Raw genomic sequence first — 21,570 nt, 5'->3', positions numbered from 1 at the left:
CTTCTCCCGAGGGTCTCCGCCGACACGCCCTCCGTCCAGGGCCCGCCCCCCGCCCGGGGGTCCCCGCGTCCCGGCGCCGCCCGGAGCGCCCTGCGGCGGGGGCTTGTCGCGGCGCCGGCCCATTCCCTCGCGCTCGGCCGGGCCCCCGCCCCTCGGGCGCCTTTGTTCTCCGCGGCTCCCGAGCCACCTGCCGGGGAGCGAGCGCGCGCCGACGACGCCCCGGGCTCCCCCGGGAGGTTGGGGCGGGGCACCCCGCCGCCCGCCGCCCGACGGTGTGACCGGGCTGGGAGCAGCCCGCGCGCGGGGAATGTGCGCGGAACGTGCTCCGTGCGGCCGCCCGCGACCCCCCGGGAGGCGGCCCCGGGCTGCACGGCGCGGGCGGCCAGTCCCCGCTCCTCACCGCCAGGGGCGCAGGACGACGGTCGCCCGAGCGGGACCCGACCTGAGGGCACGAGTTTTATTGGAGCTGGACTCGTAGTCCTCGTTCCCAGGCTGCACCCCACGCGTGAGGAGGGGCCTTCGAAGACCCGGCCCCTCGCTGCGACAGGAGGGCGCGGCCCGACGTGACCTCTGGCCCCGAGATGGGGGCGCGGGGCCTGGCCTCACGGCGGGCCGCGCGCCTTCCCTTGCGTTGCTCTTGCTTACGCTCAGCCCGCGAACGTTCGCCTGGACGGGACGGCGACAGCAAGGGACACTCCCCCTCGCAGCAGCTCAGAAACGCCGCGGCGGGAGACTCGCCCGGGCGCCTGCCGCCTCCGCTTTCGCTCACCTCCGTGAGCCCGGCCGCCGTTTCCCTACTCACGGGAGGAAACGGCCTGAGTCCGCCAAAAGGAAACCAACAAGATTCTCTTAACCGACCGGGCCCCGCGCAGATTCCCTGGACGAGTTTCCCACCGAGCACACGCACGTGCTCTCCACGAGGCTGACTGTGACGCATGTGCGGTGACCGAACACACGGCCACTCGTTCCGGGCTACTCCCCCTGCGCAGGCCGTCTCCGGGCCGGACACAAGTTTAAGACTCTTCGTTCCAAGCCAACAGACACTGGCTGAGCCTTTCAATGATCAAGGCACGACGCCGTCAAGGGGGCACTCTGTGGGCTACAGTCCCTGCCCAGGGGTCGTTGCAACACCAAAAGCATATGATGCAATTGGATAAATGTGTTTAGACGCAGGTTAGGGGCCCCGGGGGCTGGGCGGCTGAGCATCTGCCTTGGGCTCCGCGTGACCCCAGGGTCCGGGATAGAGTCCCGAGTCCACGGCAGGCTCCCTGTGAGGAGCCTGTTTCTCCTTCCGCCTCTCTCTGCCTCTCTGTCTCCCATGAATAAATAAATAAAATCTTTAAAAATAAAAAGGCAATTTAGGTGGGAAAAATTTACTTGCAAGGACATTCAGATTTTAAAGTTGACCTCGAATTGGAAAGTATCTTAAGAGACTGATAGGAAAATTACAGGTAAATGTACAACTGGAAGTGGAAAAAGGATTTCAAGCCTGAAAAAGACTGAGAGGTGGAAAAGTAGGAAGCATAATTAGGCACATCGGCTATTCCACTGTGGCTTGAGGATAGGGTAAATGAAGGCAGATTCCAGGAGTTGGGGCTGAGATATACAGGGCGGTGGTACGATGCAATGGGGAGAACAAAGATCAAGAGTTAGGATTTTGGGGGCTCCTGAGTGGCTCAGTCGCCTGAGCATCCAACTTGCTCTTTCTTTCTTTCTTTCTTTCTTTCTTTCTTTCTTTCTTTCTTTCTTTCTTTCTTCTTTCTTTCAAGATCATATCCATTTATTCATGAGAGACACAGAGAGAGGCAGAGGGAGAAGCAAGCTTCCCGTGGGGACCCCAATGTGGGACTTGATCCTGGAACTCCAGGATGAGGCCCTGAGCCGAAGGCAGATACTCAACCACTAAGCCACCCCGGCATCCCAGCTTCCAACTCTTGATCTCAGGATGGTGAGATGGAGCTCTGTGTAGGGCTTTGTACTCAGTGTGGCACCTGCTTAGGAGTCTCCCTCAGCCTCTGCTCCCCCACCCCCCTCAAGTCTCTCTTAAAAAAAAAAGTTGAGATACTTGGGTGGCTCAGTGGTTGAGCATCTGCTCAGGTCGTGATCCCAGTCCAGGGATGGAGTCCTGCATTGGGTTCTCTGTGAGGAGCCTGCTTCTCCCTCTGCCTCTGTCTCTGCCTCTCTCCGTGTCTCTCATGAATAAATAAATAAAATCTTTAAAAAATAAAAAATAAAAAGTTAAGATTATGATCAGTACCATCTGTGCCACTTGATAGCCATGTGATCCATAATTGGTAAATTTTTAATCTCTGAAACTCCATTTCCTCGTTTGTAGGATTAAAATAACAATGTCCATCCGATTATTTCACAAATATTTTGTGGAAAGCTACTAGGAAGTAAGAATTAGGTGATAGAAGGAAGAATTCATCAAGTACTACCTTACTACGTGCTAGGTTGGAAATGGGTAGGAAAGGAGCAGAACACTAAGTGGCAGCTATAGTAAACTGAGAGCATAGAGTGTTTCTAAAAGGGACTGGTCAACTACGTCAATTGAGAAGTTCAATAAGATGAGGACAGAAAAATGTCTTTAGCAATCCGGGGGTAATTAGCAAACTTAATCATTTTGAGGTGTTTCATAGGAACGGCAGCTTCAAAAGCTAGACTGAAGTCCCTTGAGGAGGGAACAAGAGGCCAGGATGTCAAGCGGTTTGTGCCAGGTACCAAGTACCGGAGAAGGAAGGTAGCTTGGGAGGTGGGTTGCTGTCTTTAGGGTGGGACACAGGTCAGGGAGCTTGAATGCTGAAGAGGGGGAGGCGAGGGGCATCATGGTGCAGGAGCAGGGGGAGGCAGTTCTTGGAAGACCATGAACCGGTGCAGGCGCAGGGCAAATCCTGACAGCAAGAAGCACCTTCCATCCACTGTGACAAGACAGAAAACTGAACATGGCTGCAGATGCAAGTAGGACTTGAGTCTTGGTAGAGGAAGACTTGATTTTCCTCTGATACTTCTTTTCCTGAATGAAATAGGCGGTGAAACTACCCATGAGAAGTGAGGAGAGGAGGGGAATAAGGAGGTAGGAGTGGAGGTAGGAGAGGAAAGTTGCTAGGATGCCAAGCGGTTTGCCTGCTACAGATTTGTGGTGGACACCTCCAAGGGAAACCAGCTGGGCCGGTTCTTGCATGCTCTCTGTCAGATTTAGCTACTTGAATTCAGGCTATGAATATGCATTTCCTTCAGAAAGGGGTTTTCCCAGATGAGTAAGAGAGGGAAAGGAATTTGTGTGTGTGTGTGTGTGTGTGTGTGTGTGTGTTTTTAAGATTTTCTTTATTCATTCATAAGAGACACAGAGAGAGAGGCAGAGACCCAGGCAGAGGGAGAAGCAGGCTCCCTTCAGGGAGCCCGATGGGGACTCGATCCCAGGGTCACGACCTGAGCCGGAGGAAGGCCCTCAACCACTGAGCCACCCAGGGGCCCCGAATTTGCATATGTTATAAGGGAGCAATTATAACGATGGGCTCTTAAACAGCGGAGAAGGGAGTCGAATGGAGATTTCAGTGAGATTCTACAGGTGCTGAGCGCTAAGGACAGGAAATGATTGCATAAAAAGTAACCTGCTTGAGTCCAAGATTTCAGAGGTCACACTAATATTGATGATGGCAAAGTCTACAGGATGCACCAAGGAGTAGATGACCAAGGTGGGCTAGAGGAAAACATCACCAGATGTGAGTTGGTCAAGGAATCAGGAAGCTAGAGTACAGACTTCCTAGTTTTCATGAGAGCACAGGACTGTAAAAATGACACAGAAGCTGAAACCATGCAAAGTGATCTTATTTATTTATTTATTTATTTGCAAAGTGATCTTAGTAGAGAAAAACTAATTGCCCAATGACTTTACAAAAACTTTTGGTAAAACATTTACAACTTCCTTACTGCCAATTATAAACGAGAATTTTTAAATTGTAAAACTAATATTTAGTACGCTGTAATTTAAAACAAGAAACACCGAGAATTAGTGCTTTATTTCTTTGTAAAACATTTACCAAGGGTAGTTTGAACAGCATTTGCCTGTTCAAACTTGATATGTGCCTTGATAAATTGTCATACTCCTTCCAACACTTTGTTTTGCATTTTCAGTGTTGTAAAATATCTCCGAGTGTCTCTAAAGTGAAGTAACAATCAGTGTGGCTTCCTGGGGACATCTTTATCCTTTGTCACAACCACCTGCTCTAAGGGTTCTGTGCAATCCAGGTGGAGCTTTCCCAGCAGCACCCCGGGCCGGCGCAGCAGCTGAACAGCAGGGCGCAACGCTAACCAACTCTGTGGGCCTCCAAAAGGACGCAACCCGACTTTACTGCAGTGAAAGCTTTTCAGTCTCTCTGTTATTACAGCTTCCTTTTGACGGGACAACGTCAACACTTAGCCCAAATGCCAGCCGGACCCACTGGAATGTTATTATTATTAGAGTCTTCTATCCTGAGTGCAAGGAAGTCTTCACCACAGCAGTTTTCTGTTCCTAGAGCAGTTTAACCTAAAAGACAGTGATCCAGTGTTACCAGACTTAGATCTCATCCTCTCGGCTTTACTCATCACTTTCAAATTTCCTAATCAGGTCCAATTTCGTTTTCAGCCCCTCATTTCTTATTTCTTTGACGCACTTTCAACTGTTTGGAAATGTTGTTAAACAAAATTCTAATGTAAAATGAAATTTTCTTTTGATGGTCCCCTTCTGTAAAACGTCCGTCATGTGGGTCTGTCACTCAGAGACAAGGAGGCACTGTGCCGTGGCCCGAAGCACTGACTAGCTGGGGAGCAGTGACCAGTCCCTGACGGGCCCTGCGCGGGGGACCGGGATGCAGGTCGGCCACCTGCACCTGTGCTGCGCAGGCTGGGCACTGGCGGGAGGTCTGGGGGTTGTGCTTCCTCCGTCAGTGTCAGTGCCGCAGGGTCACTGACATCTGCACCCGGCCGCTGGCGGGGTGGGGTTCCTTACCTGGACTGTGGCGATCAGAGTCGGGCGTCCCAGCACCAGGCCGCAGGGGACTGCCTTACTGCAGGCCATCTGTGTGGACAGCGACGTCCCGCAGAGCGGGCTTGGGGCAGTGGAGAGGAGGGGGGACTCCCCCGCTCACATCCTCAAGGTAGAGAAGGAGCAAGGCGGGCTGCGGGCAGCGGCGGTGCAGGCGGGGAGGCCGCGTGGGTAGCTCCCCCTGCCCCTGGCTCCCAGGCGTTAGGCCTGGACAGGAAGGCAGCTTTCACTCGAGGGGCGACGGTGGGGCTGAACCCTCCCGGACAGAGCCGCCAGGGTGGCCCGGCTGTGCCCTTCTGGAGCCCGGCCCCGCACCATTACCTGGGCTCTTGGGCCTACCCGGCTTGCTGGGCCCTGGAGATGGGACGATGGCTGACACCATCTGAGCCCTTGTCGCCGCCTCCAGGGCGGACAGAGCAGGTGGGAAGGAAGGTGGGGCGGTGGAGACCGGTGCATCACCGCCGCCCGAGACACGCTTCGCTTCTGTCTGTGAGTCCCCTTGACAAGTCATTTCCGCTCACGCTGGCCTTGGCCTTTTATCTATTTGTTTATAGTTTTGAGTTTTCTGTCTTCCCCTCCTTTGGAGGCTGCTCTGCACATGCCCTCCTGTCACACGGGTCTCCGCCTTGAGAGCAAGAGCAAGGCAGGCCCTAGTTAAGGGAAGACTCCAAACCCCGCTGGAGTCCTGAGTTGTTCCCGGAGCCTGTTCGGAGGAGGCCGGAGAAGCTGGCAGTGGGCAGTGGGGTCGGGTCGCGCTGCTTTCTGACCAGACCGTGTCCGATGCTCCGGCCGGGGTGCCAGGAGGGGCCTGGGGCTCGGGCTGCGTCCTTCTGTGGCCTCCTGCATCCTTCTGCGGCCTCCTGCGTCCTTCTGTGGCCTCCTGCATCCTCCTGCTGTGGCCTCCTGCGGCCTGCTGTGGCCTCCTGCAGCCTCCTGCGTCCTCCTGCGGACTCCTGCAGCCTCCTGCGGCCTGCTGTGGCCTCCTGCAGCCTCCTGCAGCCTCCTGCGGCCTCCTGCCGCCTCCTGCCGCCTCCTGCGGCCTGCTGCCAGCGGCCCGGGCACAGGCCTGGCTGACCCGAGGGCCGCGCGACGGAAGGACAAAGGAGGGCAGCAGAGGCGGCCCCAGAGTGGAGGCCGAGCGGACGGCAGCAGAGCCGCGCACCGGCCCGGGGCCCCCGAGGAGTCGCACCCGCCGGTGGGCAGAGGAGCCCAGCTCAGAAGGCCGCGGAGAGCCGAGGAGAGCCGCCCCGCCACCGTCCGCGGGAAGCCGAGGATCCCCAGGCTCTCGCGGCGACGCAAGCCCTTGGCGGCGGATGGACTCGGCACGTGGCACCTCCCGGGACTCGCGCCCCCGGGGGCGGCTCCACCCCTCCCCCACCAAGGGCCGGGGCTGCGGAAGGGGAGGCGGTTAGTTGGCCGCGGGCGGGGAAGGGGGAGCGAGGGCAGAGCGGAGGGGACCCCGAGGCCCAGTGCAGGGGCGGCAGGTCACGGCGCGGGAAGGCCCGGGGCTCCACGGAGGCCACCGAGCCTGGTTATTCATCACCCGGTGAGTCGCACCCTGGCCGCAGGAGGAAGGTAGGATCCCACTGTACAAACAGCCCCTGAGGCCGTGAGCTTTACCCCCAGGGGATCCGGCAAGTCAGGAAGGTCGCGCTTCACCGAGCACGGGCTTGTCATCACTTTGTGGCCCCGGTTCACGGCTGTGAACTCCCATAGTGAAGGCGATTTAGGCGACAAAGATCATGTCTGCGCTGTGGGGCCCAGAACTGCTGGTCCTGGATCATCCGACTCATTACGACACGTTAGTGAGAAGAACACTCTCCTCTACCTTCCAACCTCCCAGTGTTGGCTGTTTTTACCATCCTTTAAGTTGGACAAGGTTTTTCAAGTTCCAGTTACGACCCTGCAAGTCACATGATCACGGGCCGGTCGCCTCCTCCAAGCCCACCCCCTCTTCCCTGCTGGAAGAGCTCTGAAGGTGGGGTGTGCTCCTGCCACGCGGCCCTGTGCTCCCAGGGGGATGCAGCCCCAGCCCCAAGGAGCCAACCATGACCCGTCTATTCATAGACAGGAACATGGTTAAATTATATCAAGTTAAACAAATGTATGTAAAAGTCTGGGGGAGAGGGGAAGACAGAAAAAACCTGGGTCCTTGGCCAAATGCCTGGAAAATAAAATTTTCCTTTTTTTAAGAACTGGATTAGGTTTTTCAGTTCTTGCATCTAAAAAGAGCTTAACTGACAGATTAACAAAAAGAATGAACACACACTCTAAGCATTTTGATTGGTTAGGAATGTGTTAAATACATGAATATCTTTCTTTCAAACTTGGTAATTTCTTGCCTACAATGTATTAAAATACCATTCAAAAATACAACTGCCTTTAGAAGTTTTCCAATATCTGTTTTAACATTTAATGTGATACTTTACAAGGCTGTCATAATTGCTACATTTCCTATAGCAAATTCTAATTGTCTCAAATCTAAAAAGAATAATTTCCCTATATTAGAATCTACTTAGAAGTATTTATATACTCATACCTGTCTATCCCCGTATGTATAATTCATACTTTTATACTTTGGGGTAATAGAACTTTAATAAATATGATAACAAGTAAGTATGAAGGTAAAAATCTGGCCTTGTTTGTTGTTACAAGAATAAAAGTTGAAGCTTCAACTGGAGGCAAAAGTATAGCTAATCAAAGCTACTGTGAAGTTGGCAAATCTTCAAAGTCACATATCTCGGAGAAGGTGAGAAGCAAGCACTCCCGTACATGTAATGAGCTATTCACAATAGAGAGCAAACACCAGGGCCAAGGCAACATACGTTTCCGTTTCATGTTTTGCCCCAACCCAGCTGTCCCATGCAACATCCCAGATCCATCTGCTGGCGACCTGTGACACACAAATTTCAAAAGACCTACTTTAGGTAGAACATGTTAAGAAGTAATCGTCAAGTTTATACGGTATCTTAGATAGTGATATTTTGAAAGTAATTTGTCCAATTTCCCTTTTCCAGAAGGGGCCCCTCTTCTCTTCCTGGAGTGGTCCTTATCTGACATGGAGACTGGACCTTAGCAGAACATCTGGTTGGGGGATGAAAGCCCTCTGTAACTGGGTTAAGAGTTCTGCATACATATAACTCTGCTGTGTTATAGTTCATGGTATGGAATTTTCCTTTCCATCCTTAAGGTATTTTCAAGGGAACGTTTATTAGAACATTATTTTGAAATAAAGAAATGGCATTGATTATACAAGCAGGCTGTTAGAGAAAATTCTAAATCTTTTGCTTTGCTCACAAAGCCACACGATTTGACTACAGCCTACTTTTCCGTGGTGGATGCAGATGGCCACAAACCTTTCATGGCTTCTATATCTCCACCCCTTGAGTATGAATTAACCTTGGGACTTGCTCTGAGCAAAAAAATGTGACATGGTGTAACTTCCAAGCAAGGCTGTCAGAGGTCGTCTGCTCCCACCTGCTCAGAACATCTCCCACATAAGGAAACCCACTCAGCCAGTACGGTACCGTTATGCAATATACATCCTACCCATGTCCGCTACCCAAAGCACACAGGTTATTAACCAAGCACACAGGGCCCCCACGGCCTTGGCGTCTTTGCTCTCCTGTGTTCTCTGGGGGCAGGTCTCCAGCACAGCTGGTTTCTTCTTGATGTTCAGCTTACCAGAGGGCCTTTCCCATCTCCAGACAGTCCCAGCGGTCATTCTGCCACTCTGGCACATTGTCCTACCTTACCCTCCTCTGTGGAGCACCTGCCACCAACTAGATCTATGTGCTAGTCCTCTCCTCTCCAGGATCCAAGGCACCTCTGTGTCACTGACTCTCATGTGGCTACAACTCCTCTGCCTGCTTCCACATGCACGTCACTCATCCACAAAGACTGCAAACTGTGTCCAGCTGCCACACATTCATGGACAGCTCACAAGAACCTCATGTAGACTAGTGGTGGGCAATCATATTTGTAAATGACAACAATCCCCTTGCTGCTTACTGAGGACTCTGTGCCAGAGACCACGTAGAGGGCTTTCTTACCATCTCATTTGATCCTCAGGGCAGCTGCAGCCAGAGTCACCATCCCCATCTTACAGATGAAAAGAGCAATTAGGCCCAGGCTGCAGGCTCTGACTGCAGCTGCCAGTGTTTGTATCTAGGCCAACCAGACTCGAACACTGGGCTGTCCCACCATCCACCCTATCCCATTTCTTAAACTCCGACCTGCGTTGTTTTCTGCCCTCAAGTATGGTAAAAAAATCCTGGGGAATCATGGTCTGCGTCTCCCCATTTTCTGTCTTTTTCTCAGTACCTAATTCCCATTAGTCCTCAAAATAAATTTACTTGTTAATTATCAGATGACATTAAATTGTCAAAATTAGTATGATCAAGGAACAGGATAGCTACAGTTTAATAAATTATCAGTAGAAAATCGCCATCTCTGGGTTAGTACTTTTCAAATAATAGGTAGTGAAGGAAGACAGAGCTAACAAAATTGTCATTTGTCAGAGAGGCACCTTAGAACCTTGAAGTGCCCTGCAGGTGGATGGCACAGGAAGGGTCAGAGGGGGGAACTCAGAGATCTGGCTGATAGATGCTGGGTCAGAGTGGTACTCACATTTATTGCCTGACCAGTCTTTTGAATAAATAATACTTTTATAATGAACTTGTAACGGTGGTACCCAAATTCTTTCACTGCTGACAAGATGCGGTCTGCTAATTCAAGTGACAAATGAGAGAAGACTTTATCATCATATTTGACATCCTTAAGACTCTCCTTTAAAAGAACAGGGAAAACATTTTAATTTTCAAACCAAATATTTTCTACATAAAAACTCAAGAAAACATGTGTCTAAATAATACATATAACTTAAAAAAAATACATGCATTCCCAACCAAATAACATTAAATGACTGTTTTACCAATCGATTTCAATAATAATGTTGAATAAAGTTTATTTTGGCTTTTAGCTACATTCAGTTTCTCTTCATTACCAACCCTTAACCTGTAAGTTTTCCTTAACTAGATCACCCCATCATACAGCTGTTAGGGAGACATGGGAATTTTAAAAGAATGCTTCTGGGGATTCTTAAGTAGATGAAGGAAATTTTTCTATAATTTCCATATTAGCTAAAACTCAGACTTGAGTTTTCCTAAAGCCTGAATTTCCTGGACAGGAGTTTGTATCATGTGACTCCTGTCTTCCCCAGTCTTCCTGAATTAAGCCACTTCTCTAGCCCTCTCCCCATGGCTTTGCACTCTACTGCTCTCTCTCAGGTCTCCAGGTGGATGCCGAGGAGATCCCAGGTTTTCCACCACATCGGTTGTGGATTAATTACAGCTGGGGAGACACATGTGCGTTATAAGCAGACTGGGCCACCTAGTGAGCTAGCCAACTGCAAGTGCCTTTGACTGACCTGGGCAGTGATGAATGAACCATGGTTCTGGGTCCTGTGATAACAAAGGAGCTCCTACTAGCTAATTATATAGGCATGTAACAACAAATATGTTGCTCTTTTTTTGTTTGTTTCCCTTCTAGAATGGTGCTGGATCTAAAACTCTGTCTAGAAGCATTTGTTTCCCTCATGCATTGGCTGTGGTTCGTCATCTTTCAGGCACTTAGCAACATCTATTCTCTCTTCTGAATCTAACAGACCTCAGGTTTCCCCCACTTGCTCTTTTTTTTTTTTTTTTTTTTTAAGATTTATTTATTCATGAAAGACGCAGAGAGAGAGAGTTAGAGACATAGGCAGAGGGAGAAGCAGGCTCCATGCAGGAAGCCCGATGTGAGACCCGATCTCGGAACTCCGGGATTATACCCCCTGCCAAAGGCAGACGCTTAACCACTGAGCCACCCAGGGGGCCCACCCCCACCTGCTCTTATTTAACAAACAATGAGTGCTTGTTATAGGAAGATTCCCACAAGCCCCAGCAGTGTATACTATTTCTCTAGAACTATGTTGAATGTTTTGTGAACCCAAGGGAAAAGCCCTGCCCTCTTGATGACCTCTAGTTATCCACCTTCATATCCAATCAGCTGTTCCAGGCCCCGTCTTGCTCAACACAATTCTGTAAATTGTGGCATGTAAATACAATTTGAAATCCTATTATGTTCAATAAATCTGAACTCAGTCTATGTGGTAAGGCCAAGCAAGAGACACACCAAAATGTATACTCTCATGTCACATTATGTCTGCTGTTAATGTTTAGGTAAGAAGGTAATCAGTAATTACTGTATTAAATTGAGTTGACATTCTTTTTTTTTTTTAAAGGTATTTTTTATTTATTTATGATAGTCACAGAGAGAGAGAGAGAGAGGCAGAGACACAGGCAGAGGGAGAAGCAGGCTCCATGCACAGGGAGCCCGATGTGGGACTTGATCCCGGGTCTCCAGGATCGCGCCCTGGGCCAAAGGCAGGCGCCAAACCGCTGCACCACCCAGGGATCCCTTTTTTTTTTTTTTTTTTGAGTTGACATTCTTTATTTCCTTAAGTCATACTATCATTGCCAAATATCATCCAACAATTAATAGTTCAGCTTAGAAATGTACCTGTCTATGGTAGTCGAGGGAGGCTAGAGTAGCCCTCTTAAATATTCTTCTGTATTAATAAAAGTTAATTCATTTAGATAATTAACTTTGATATGATTAAAAAGGTATTAATCATTTATACAAAATAAATTAAATAGATACTTTCTTCCCAACAGCTAGCTCACATCAGTTGTTACTGAGGGAATTCACCTTGTGAACTGACAGAAGAGGTAAGTTTGAAACAAGGAACATATGTCGGGTAGACTCAGGCTTGGTGGAGTCCCTGAGGGGAATCCTGCCATCAGAAAATTTTGCCTGGGTGCCTGGTGCCCAGAAATGGAGACCACAGACGAAAAGGGGATTCCTCAAACTTTCTATAAAAATTTTAAAAGATTTGGTCCTTTATTACGATAGATGGAATTCTTTCTGTCTGAACAACAGAGCCCTCAGATACCAACACTCATTTAAATAATGCTGGTATTAATATTAGTATTACAGTATTATTTTATAAAATTGAAGAAGCTTTTTTGGACTAGCCTGGAAACAACCGCCTTAAATGACCTTTAGATTCCAGTCAGTTTAAAAAAAGGGAACCTGTGTGTGTGTTGGCAGCCACTTGTCCTTAGACGTTTTAGTGTACAGGAACCAACTGTTCATACCCATTTACAGATTCAGTGTGTCTTGTTTAACTCATTTCTCCAAATATGGGAAAACATGAAACCAGAGGGATAAATAATTTATGGATAATTAAAAGTTGAAATAACAAGAGTTAAATCTAGCTCACAGCATCGATGTGAAGATTCTTGAGTATGACTACAAAATACTGTCATTTTCAGAAATAAGTGCTGCAAAAAAAATCAAATATACACCATAGATCTTAATAAAGTTTATCAAACCCCCAAAGCTAAGATACTGCTGTCATATGTATTTATCAACCTACCTTTAATATCTGCTGGACTTTAGTTTCTACTGAATGAGCTTGGAATTTTTTCAATGGTTCCATCCTATATGAATTAGCAAACTTCAGTTTTGCCAGGACACTCTTCCATTCTTTACCTAGATCAGCAATTGATTCATCAAATGGAGGCTCTACATACTGAACATCATGAAATGATTCTCTCAGTCTGTCTCTTAAAATCTGTGCATACTGAAAGAGCAGGGAAGGAGAAGAGAGAGAGATTACTTTTTTAATCGTACAATGAAATTTAAGATTTAAGAACCCTGGCATAATGGGACAAAATTGGCACAAAGTTTGGAATTCCATTCTACTTGACTTCTGTGATAAAGGAGTTGCTGAATCCTAGATTCCCTGATTCACTCCTAGCTATCAGTTGGTTTAAAGGAAAAAAAAAAGGATCTAACTAGCTAGCTATCATCTATTTATCTATAAACACAAATTTGCATACGTATATTTAAAATATCCATGGAAGATACAAAAGAACCAGAAACAAGACAGGCCTCCAGAGAGAACAATTGGGGGGGTGGGTGGCTAGGAGACAGGCATGTTAAGAAAACTTTCTGGTTCTCTACCCTGAGGTTATGAAAATATTATCCTTCATAGTCTTACAATTTTAATTTACTTTTACTTGTCTTCAAATAAATACCATTATTTATGTAAGTCTTTACATAACATTTACATAAATAAGTTTTAAGTTGAAAAGATAACAAAAGTGTATTGATTGGGGGATCCCTGGGTGGTGCAGCGGTTTGGCGCCTGCCTTTGGCCCAGGGCGCGATCCTGGAGACCCTGGATCGAATCCCACGTCAGGCTCCCGGTGCATGGAGCCTGCTTCTCCCTCTGCCTATGTCTCTGCCTCTCTCTCTGTGTGTGACTATCATAAAAAAAAAAAAAAAAGTGTATTGATTTGGTACAGACATCATTCTGCTTTTGACATTCAACATTCATTCTCTGCCATTCAACACTCCTTAAAGAAAAGGAGTTTATTGGTGCCTAATATGGTCCAGATAAATGGTCTAGGCTCTGAAGTTACAGTGGTGAGCTTCATTGTAATAGTCAGGGATTAATTGTTCGGCTTATGTTAACTCATAATCAAGTAGTCTGCATTCATGGAGGGATCATTCTAGGAGAGAGGAGGGCTGATTAACAATTAAAAAGCAAGGCATCCCAGGTGGCTCAGCGCTTTAGCATCTGCCTTGGCCCAAGGTGTGATCCTGGAGTCCTGGGATCAAGTCCCATGTTGGGCATCTTGTGTGGAGCCTCTGCCTGTGTCTCTGCCTCTCTCTTTCTCTGTCTCTCAAGAATAAATAAAATCTTTTAAAAAAATTAAAAAGCATATAGGAAAATGAGTAAGTACCCTCTGCCTATGTCTCTGCCTCTCTCTCTCTCTCTCTGTGATGACTATCATAAATAAATAAATAAATAATAATTAAAAAAAAAAAAAAAAGGGATCCCTGGGTGGCGCAGCGGTTTAGCGCCTGCCTTTGGCCCAGGGCACGATCCTGGAGACCCAGGATCGAATCCCGCGTCGGGCTCCCTGCATGGAGCCTGCTTCTCCCTCTGCCTATGTCTCTGCCTCTCTCTCTCTCTCTGTGACGACTATCATAAATAAATAAATAAATAAATAAATAATTTAAAAAAAAAAAAGGAAAATTGAGTAAGTGAATTTAAATAGTAGCAATTGCTATAAAAATAAAATTATATGACTTGGTAGAACTCATTGTAATTTAGACCGAACAATCAGAGAAGGCCTCTCTGAATGAAGTTAGGCTTGGGCTGAAGCCCAAAAAGAACAAAGGCTTTATGGCAAACTGTTCTAGAAGCAGGTTTGCAGTCAGTGTGAGTCCAGGGTTCTGAGTAACGCAGAGTGGTGACATTTGATTTGCTACTATTTTCCTGAGAATTTTTGCATCTACATTCATCAGGTTTATTGACCTGTAGTTCTCTTTTCTTTGGTGTCCTTGTACAGTTTTGGTGTCCAAGTAATGTCAACCTCATATAATTAGTTTGGAAGTTATAGAAGAAGTTCCTCTTCTATTCTTTTGAAGAGTTTGAGAAAGATTGGTATTAATCCTTCTTTGAATGTTTAATAGAATTCACCAGTGAAGCCATCTGGTCCTGGACTATTGTTTGTTGGGAGGTTTTTGATTGCTGATTTGATCTCCTTACTACTAATTGGTCTGTTCAACTTTTCTATTTTAGGAATTTATACATTTTTTCTGAGCTGTCCAAATTTTTGGCATATAATTGCTAGTAATCTCTTATGATCCTTTGTATGTCTATGGTATCAGTTGCAATGTCTTTTCTTTCATGTGTTTTTCTTCTTTCATTTCTGGTTTTATTTGAGCCCTCTCCTTTTCCTTGGTGAAATCTAGATAAAAGTTTGTCAATTTTGTTTATCTTTTCAATGAACCAGCTCTTAATTTCACTCTCATTCCTGGTATTGAGAATTCATCTTTTTCTTTTCCTGATTAGTCTCGCTTCGGGAAGGGCTGGCAAACTTTCTCTGTAAAGAGCCAGCTAGTAAATATTTTAGACACTGCGGACCAACTGTGGTAATTGCACTGCTTCTTCTCCTCCAACTCTCCTTTTGTCCTCTTCTTTCACCATCTCCATCTATCTTTTTAAAATAACCCTTTAAAAATATACAAACCATTCTTAGCTCATAGACTGTGCAAAGATAGGCAGCAAGCCACATTTGACCCACAGGCTGCTGTTTGCCAACTCTTAGGTGGGAAGTTTATCAACTTTATCTTTCCAAAATATCTTTGGTTTCATTAATCTTTTCAGTTCACTATTTAATTGACTTTCACTCTTGTTTTTATTACCTCCTTCCTTTTGCTTACTTTGCATTTAGATGGTTCTTTTTCTAATTTGAACTGATAGTTGAAATATTGATTCAAAATGTTTCTAATATAGATGTTTAGGGCTATAAATTTCCCCATCTACTTCAATAGCTATTACCTATAGTTTTTGAAATATATATTCATTTTCAGTTGAAAATATTTTCTCTTTTACTTTATCTCAAGTTATTCAGAACTGTCATTTAATTTTCAATTTGTACTTTTCTATATATTTTTCTGTTAATGATTTTTAATTTATTCCATTATGGCCAAAGAACATATTTTGTATGATCTAAATACTTTTAAAGTTATTGGGACTTGTTCTATGTCCCAGGACATAATCTTAGTGATGCTTCATGTGCACTTCTAAAGAACATTTATTCAGCTGTGGTTGCATGGAGTATGCAATAAAAGTGCACTAGTTCAAGTTAATTATTGTTCATTATTGTTATATTTTATGTCTTTATTAGATTTTTGTCTATTCTATAAATTATCGATATAGAGATGTATTGAAATTTCTTTTTTTTTAAATGTATTTTTTTTAACATTTATTTTTATTTTTATTTATTTATGATAGTCATCAGAGAGAGAGAGGCAGAGACACAGGCAGAGGGAGAAGCAGGCTCCATGCACCGGGAGCCCGACGTGGGATTCGATCCCGGGTCTCCAGGATCGCGCCCTGGGCCAAAGGCAGGCGCTAAACCGCTGCGCCACCCAGGGTTCCCTGTATTGAAATTTCCAACTGTAATTATGGATGTCTATTTCTGTAAGAACACATGAAGTTTTTGTGTCCTGTATTTCAAAGCTCTGACTTTAGGTACATAAACAGGATTGTTGGGCCTTTCTGATAAATTGACTTAGTATTATTAAATGACTCTCTTTATCTAATATTGTTTAGGGGGGATCCCTGGGTGGCGCAGCGGTTTGGCGCCTGCCTTTGGCCCAGGGCGCGATCCTGGAGACCCGGGGTTCGAATCCCACGTCGGGCTCCCGGTGCATGGGGCCTGCTTCTCCCTCTGCCTGTGTCTCTGCCTCTCTCTCTCTCTCTCTGTGTGACTATCATAGATAAATAAAAATTTAAAAAAAATTGTTTAGGAATGTATCTTGTTTTATACTAATGTATGTACTCCAGCTTCCTATTAGTGATCACATGGTAGATCTTTTCCCATTTATGTTTAATGTAATTGTCATGATTGTGTTTAAATCCTTCATATTTTTTGTTTTCTATTTGTCACATGTGTTCTTTGTTCCTTTTATCCAATTTTTTAAAAAATATTTTATTTATTTATTCATGAGAGACAGAGAGAGAGAGAGGCAGAGACACGGGCAGAGGGAGAAGCAGGCTCCCTGCGGGAGCCCGATGTGGGACTTGATCCCAGGACCCCGGGGTCATGCCCTAAGCCAAAGGCAGATGCTCAACTACTGAGCCATCCAGGTGCCCCACCAGCGTTTTGATATGTCCTCATATGGTCATCCCTCTGTTTGTCCTGTCTGTGTTCTAATCTCCCGTCATGTTAGATTAGGTCCACCCTAACAACCCCGTTTTTTAAAGGATACTTAAAAAGTCTTTATACTTGGAGATAAACTTTTGTATAAGAGAATTTTAAAAAGAAATGAGAAGTTTAAAAGTGCTCTTTTAAATAGTTTTTATAAATTAAAAAAAATAATTTACTGGTTAATGTATAATCCATATAAGTCATTCTTCTTTTTAAGTTTTTTTTTTTTTTAATTCTGTGTAGTTAACATACAGTGTTATATTAGTTTCAGGGGTACAATATAGTGACTCAACACTTTTGTAGATGACTCAGTGCTCATCATGATATGTGTAATCCTAATCCCCATCACCTATTTCTCCCATCATTCCACCCACTACCCTGCTGGTGATCACCAGTGGGTTCTCTATACTTAAGAGTCTGTTTCTTGGTTCCTAATGACTCCATTTTAACTTAATTATCTCTTTAAAGGTTCTGTCTGCAGGAGCCCCTGGGTGGCTCAGTCGTTGAACCTCTGCCTTTGGCTCAGGTCATGATCCCTGGGTCCCGGGGTCAAGTCCCATCTCGGGCTCCTTGCAGAGACCCTGCTTCTCCCTCTGCCTGTGTCTCTGCCTCTCTCTCTCTCTCTGTGTCTCTCATGAATAAATAAATAAAATCTTTAAAAAATAAATAAAGGCTCTGTCTCCAAATACAGTCACATCCTGAGGTACCAGGGATTAGGACTTCAACATAGGCATTTTGAGGGGGCATGATGAGACATAATAGTCTGCCCTCTGATCCCCCAAACTTATTTCCATCTCACATGCAAAATATTTTCAATAGTTTCTGGTAGGAGTTACTCCATGTTGTCTGCTAGTTGAAGTCCATCAAAACTCTGTTTTATTCACCAGACTGCATTATGTTTTAGTTAGAGAAAAGAGGTATTATTTGCTCCTTAAACCTCTTAAAAACAAACTTTATTATGTTCTATTCAGAGAATGCCTCTCTAGAGTAATTGCCATCTCCCCCCGACCCCCCACACACAATATACTCAAGGGATACAGCTACAATGTATTTGTAACTACAGTGGCTTCCAACTCTAATGAGTCCCTTGGGGATAGAGCATGCATGCATGGTTTGAAAATAACAGATTCTAACATACTGAAACCTCACAACTCTACCATTTCTTCCTTATATATAATTTTGATCTTTTTAAGAATTATTTATTTATTAATGAGACACACATAGAGAGACACACATAGAGAGAGGCAGAGACACAGGCAGAGGGAGAAGCAGGCTCCATGCAGGAAGCCCAACGTGGGACTCGATCCCAGGTCTCCAGAATTACTACCTGAGCCGAAGGCAGGTGTCCAACTGCTGAGTTACCCAGGCATCCCATAATTTTGGCCTTTTGATTCAGTTTTCCTTTTATTCATTATTTTATCTCTTCATTACAGAAAAATCTAATTACTTCTAAAACTTAGGAATGTCTTAAATATGATCAACTTTTTAAAAGATTTTTTAAAATTTATTCATGAGAGACAGAGAGAGAGGCAGAGACACAGGCAGAGGGAGAAGCAGACTCCCTAGGAGGAGCCCGATGTGGGACTGGATCCCAGGACCCCTGGATTGTGATCTGAGCCAAAGGCAAACCCTCAACCACTGAGCCACCCAGGTGCCTCTGATCAACATTTTCACATCTACTAAAATAACCTGACTTTATTTTTTTATTTATTATTTTTTAATAACCTGACTTTAACCCAGTGATATAGCATTTCCTCATGTTGAGCCTGCTTATAATCCTAAAATAAATGGAATTCAGTTATAAGATGCCACTATATTAGTAACAATTATTATTATATTAATATACTAATTAAAGGCTATTTGGAGTGCCTGAGTAGCTCGATTGGTTAACCATCTACCTTCATCTCATGTCATGATCCCAGGGTCCTGGGATCAAGCCCCAAGTCAGGCTCCCTGCTCAGTGGGGAGTCTGCTTTTCCCTCTCTCTCTGCCCCTTCCCTCAGTTCATGCACACACACACTCTGTCTTAAATAAATTTTGAAAAATCTAATTAAAGGCTGTTTGCTTGTATTTAAGATTTTAAAATGTATGTACACAAGTGAAACTAAGCAAGTCTTCAATTTTTTGGTCATCTGTTTAAGGTTTTGGGATCTTTGGTGAGAGTTTACAGAATGGGAGAGAAGGTTAAAGAACCAGACACAACGCACATCAGTATTCTGTCCCCAATTTGGATTTATCTCAATCATTTTATTACAGTATTCCATGAAGTGTTCATCTAATTAGCCATATTTGGTTCTCATCTATAACACAAAGAGAGTGATAGTTCATCAAAACTCTATCCAATGAGGAATGGATTAATCCTCCAAAAGAAAATGGAGACGTTATTACTAGAAGAAGAAAAAAATGGATACAGCTTATATAACATTAAAATACATTTATATTGATTAAATTGTGTGATGTATCTTCACATTTCCAATGAACACAGGAATTGTCTACTACCCAAAAGTTAGAAATTACACATCAGTGCACTTACTGTCCTCAGGTACATTTAGTGAGCATATGTGGCATACATTCTCAGTTTCCTCACAATTTCTGGTCTATTAAAATTTCTGACTCCTAGAAGCCTAGGTCTTTAAGACAGCCCTATCAAATAAGCAACAATGACCTTGGTCCATGTCCCTTTACTCCCAGACTTCGGTCTACATAACATCTATCTCTATCTCTATCTCTCTATATCTGTATATATATCTTTTAGGATTCAGTCTTATTCATTTTTCAAGACCACTTCTGACCTTTAGCAGGCAGTAATTCCTAAAAGTCACCTTTGTCTGCCTCAAAATACAGAAATTTTTCTTTGTTGCTAGTGACCTATGTATGAGACAGATTTATTACCAGGCAACACCATTGATCCTTGAGCTCGAAGGTCAGGGGCACTGACCACTGCCTCCAGTAAAAAAAGAAAAAGAAAAAATCTCTAACTTTTGACTCCTCCGAAACTTAATGTATTGTCTACTGCTGACCAGAAGCCTTGCCAATAATACAAACAGCTAGTTAACACACGTTATATAGTATATTCTTACAATAAGGTCAGCTAGAGAAATGTTTTTCCAAATTGTTACAAATACCCCTCAAATTTTTAAACTTATTTATTGAAAAAAATCTGTAAATAGATCCGTGTGGTTGGAGTTCATGTTGCTCATGGGCCAAACTGCCCAGCTCAGCTTTTGGGAGCATGAAACTCCAGCTCCAACAGAGTAAGGTTTCTGGCCTCGCTCTCCTCGTGCTCTTCATTTTGTGAACTTGCTTTATTTTTCCTCCTCTCATCTGTTTTTCCCTTTGTAAAATGGTGTCACTAGAACCTAAATTGTTGGGACGCCTGAGTGGCTCAGCGGGTGTCTGCCTTTGGCTCAGGTCACAATCCTGGGTCCGAGGATCGAGGATCGAGTCCCCGCATCCGGCTCCCCGCAGAGAGCACGCTTCTCCCTCTGCCTGTGTCTCTGCCCCCTCTCTCTTGTCTCTCGGGAATAAATAATATAATATTTAAAAATAAAAAGAACCTAAAATATTGCTGTGATATGTTCTGATTCCTGTTTCATTACTTGAAATATTTAGGCTCTGCTCTCCTTCAGCCTGGAGTATGGGTCCCATGAAGTAGGTGGGAAAGGAAACCACGGGAGGAGCAGGCCAGGCGCCCCGCGGGGGGGAGGGGGCCAGTCTCCCTCTGACCTTATGGTTCCGTCCCTTTGAACAAATTCCTTCCTCACTTAATGTCTCAGCAAGAGGAGGAGTCTCGACTGCAGTCATGGTTTCCGGACTAGGATCCCACACAAATCCTGGTGCCATCCCACCCGGGAAAGTGAGTGGCATCCCCCATTAATTCCAGACAGTAAGTCCTGCATTTATTTTTATCTCCTGCAGGTCCCTCAAATACGGGGACTGCAGCTGCTTCTGAAAGCTCCACATATCGGACGCTTGTCCTTGAAACGCAGCACGTGTGCACTGCTGTCCACGCCTGCGCGGGTCGTCAGGAGCGCGAGGCTCGGGTCATGGCACGCGGTCCTGGTGATGGCAGGAGGCCCCGTCAGGGGCGCGAGGTCCTGTCAGGAGCGTGGGTCTGCCCCGTCAGGGGCGCAAGATCCCGTCAGGGGCACGAGGCCCCGTCAGGAGCGCAAGGTCCCGTCAGGAGTGCGAGGTCCCATCAGGAGCATGAGGCCCGTGGGAGCACGAGGCCCGTGGGGAGCGCGAGGTCCCGTCAGGAGCGTGGGTCTGCCCCGTCAGGAGCACGAGGCCCGTCAGGAGCACGAGGTCCCGTCAGGAGTGTGAGGCCCGTCAGGAGCGCGAGGCCCCGTCGGGAGCACGAGGCCTGGTCACAGGACGAGGCCCCGTCGGGAGCACGAGGCCCGTCAGGAGCACGAGGCCCGTCGGGAGCACGAGGCCCCCCGGCGCGCGCTGGGGGCACGAGGGCAGCGGCCGCTCACCGACGCCCTCCCCGCCCCCGCACTCACTGCCTCCTTCTCGAACATGCTGGGCCTCCTCTCCTTCCGAGGCTGCGGCGGCGTCAGCGGCGGCTGAGGGGCCGGGCTCGAGGCCGGCTTCCCGCCCCGCCCGCGCCTGTCCATGTCCCGCCTCTCGCCGCCCGCCCAGCGGCCCGCCTCCACCCGCCCCTAACGTCCGGGCCGCTTCCCGCGAGAGCTCAAGTGCGGGCCC

General features: G+C 46.2%; 1 protein-coding gene across 1 annotated transcript; it reads right to left on the bottom strand.

The window, feature by feature from the left end:
* Positions 1 to 7,169: 7,169 nt before the first annotated feature.
* DYNLT2 (dynein light chain Tctex-type 2) lies at positions 7,170 to 21,482 on the bottom strand. Its single transcript, XM_041767673.1, has 4 exons — positions 21,369 to 21,482; positions 12,507 to 12,713; positions 9,656 to 9,814; positions 7,170 to 7,919 (listed from the first exon to the last, which is right to left on the bottom strand). Exons 1-4 carry the CDS (start codon positions 21,480 to 21,482, stop codon positions 7,809 to 7,811), a joined length of 591 nt encoding a protein of 196 aa, XP_041623607.1. The 3' UTR covers positions 7,170 to 7,808.
* Positions 21,483 to 21,570: the final 88 nt, after the last annotated feature.

This window comes from Vulpes lagopus, chromosome 1 (assembly GCF_018345385.1).
Source record: "Vulpes lagopus strain Blue_001 chromosome 1, ASM1834538v1, whole genome shotgun sequence".
NCBI lineage: Eukaryota > Metazoa > Chordata > Mammalia > Carnivora > Canidae > Vulpes > Vulpes lagopus.
The sequence above is the reverse complement of the archived record's forward strand: the minus strand, read 5'-3'. Positions and strand labels throughout refer to the sequence as shown.

Excerpts from the sequence above, each read along its gene's own strand:
- DYNLT2 (XM_041767673.1), bottom strand. The coding sequence starts at position 21,482 with ATGGACAGGCGCGGGCGGGGCGGGAAGCCGGCCTCGAGCCCGGCCCCT. Across the intron at positions 9,815-12,506 it reads AAGTCCAGCAGATATTAAAG|GAGAGTCTTAAGGATGTCAA; the intron begins GTAGGTTGATAA and ends GTTCTTTTAAAG. Across the intron at positions 7,920-9,655 it reads AGACTGGTCAGGCAATAAAT|GTCGCCAGCAGATGGATCTG; the intron begins GTGAGTACCACT and ends TGTGTGTCACAG.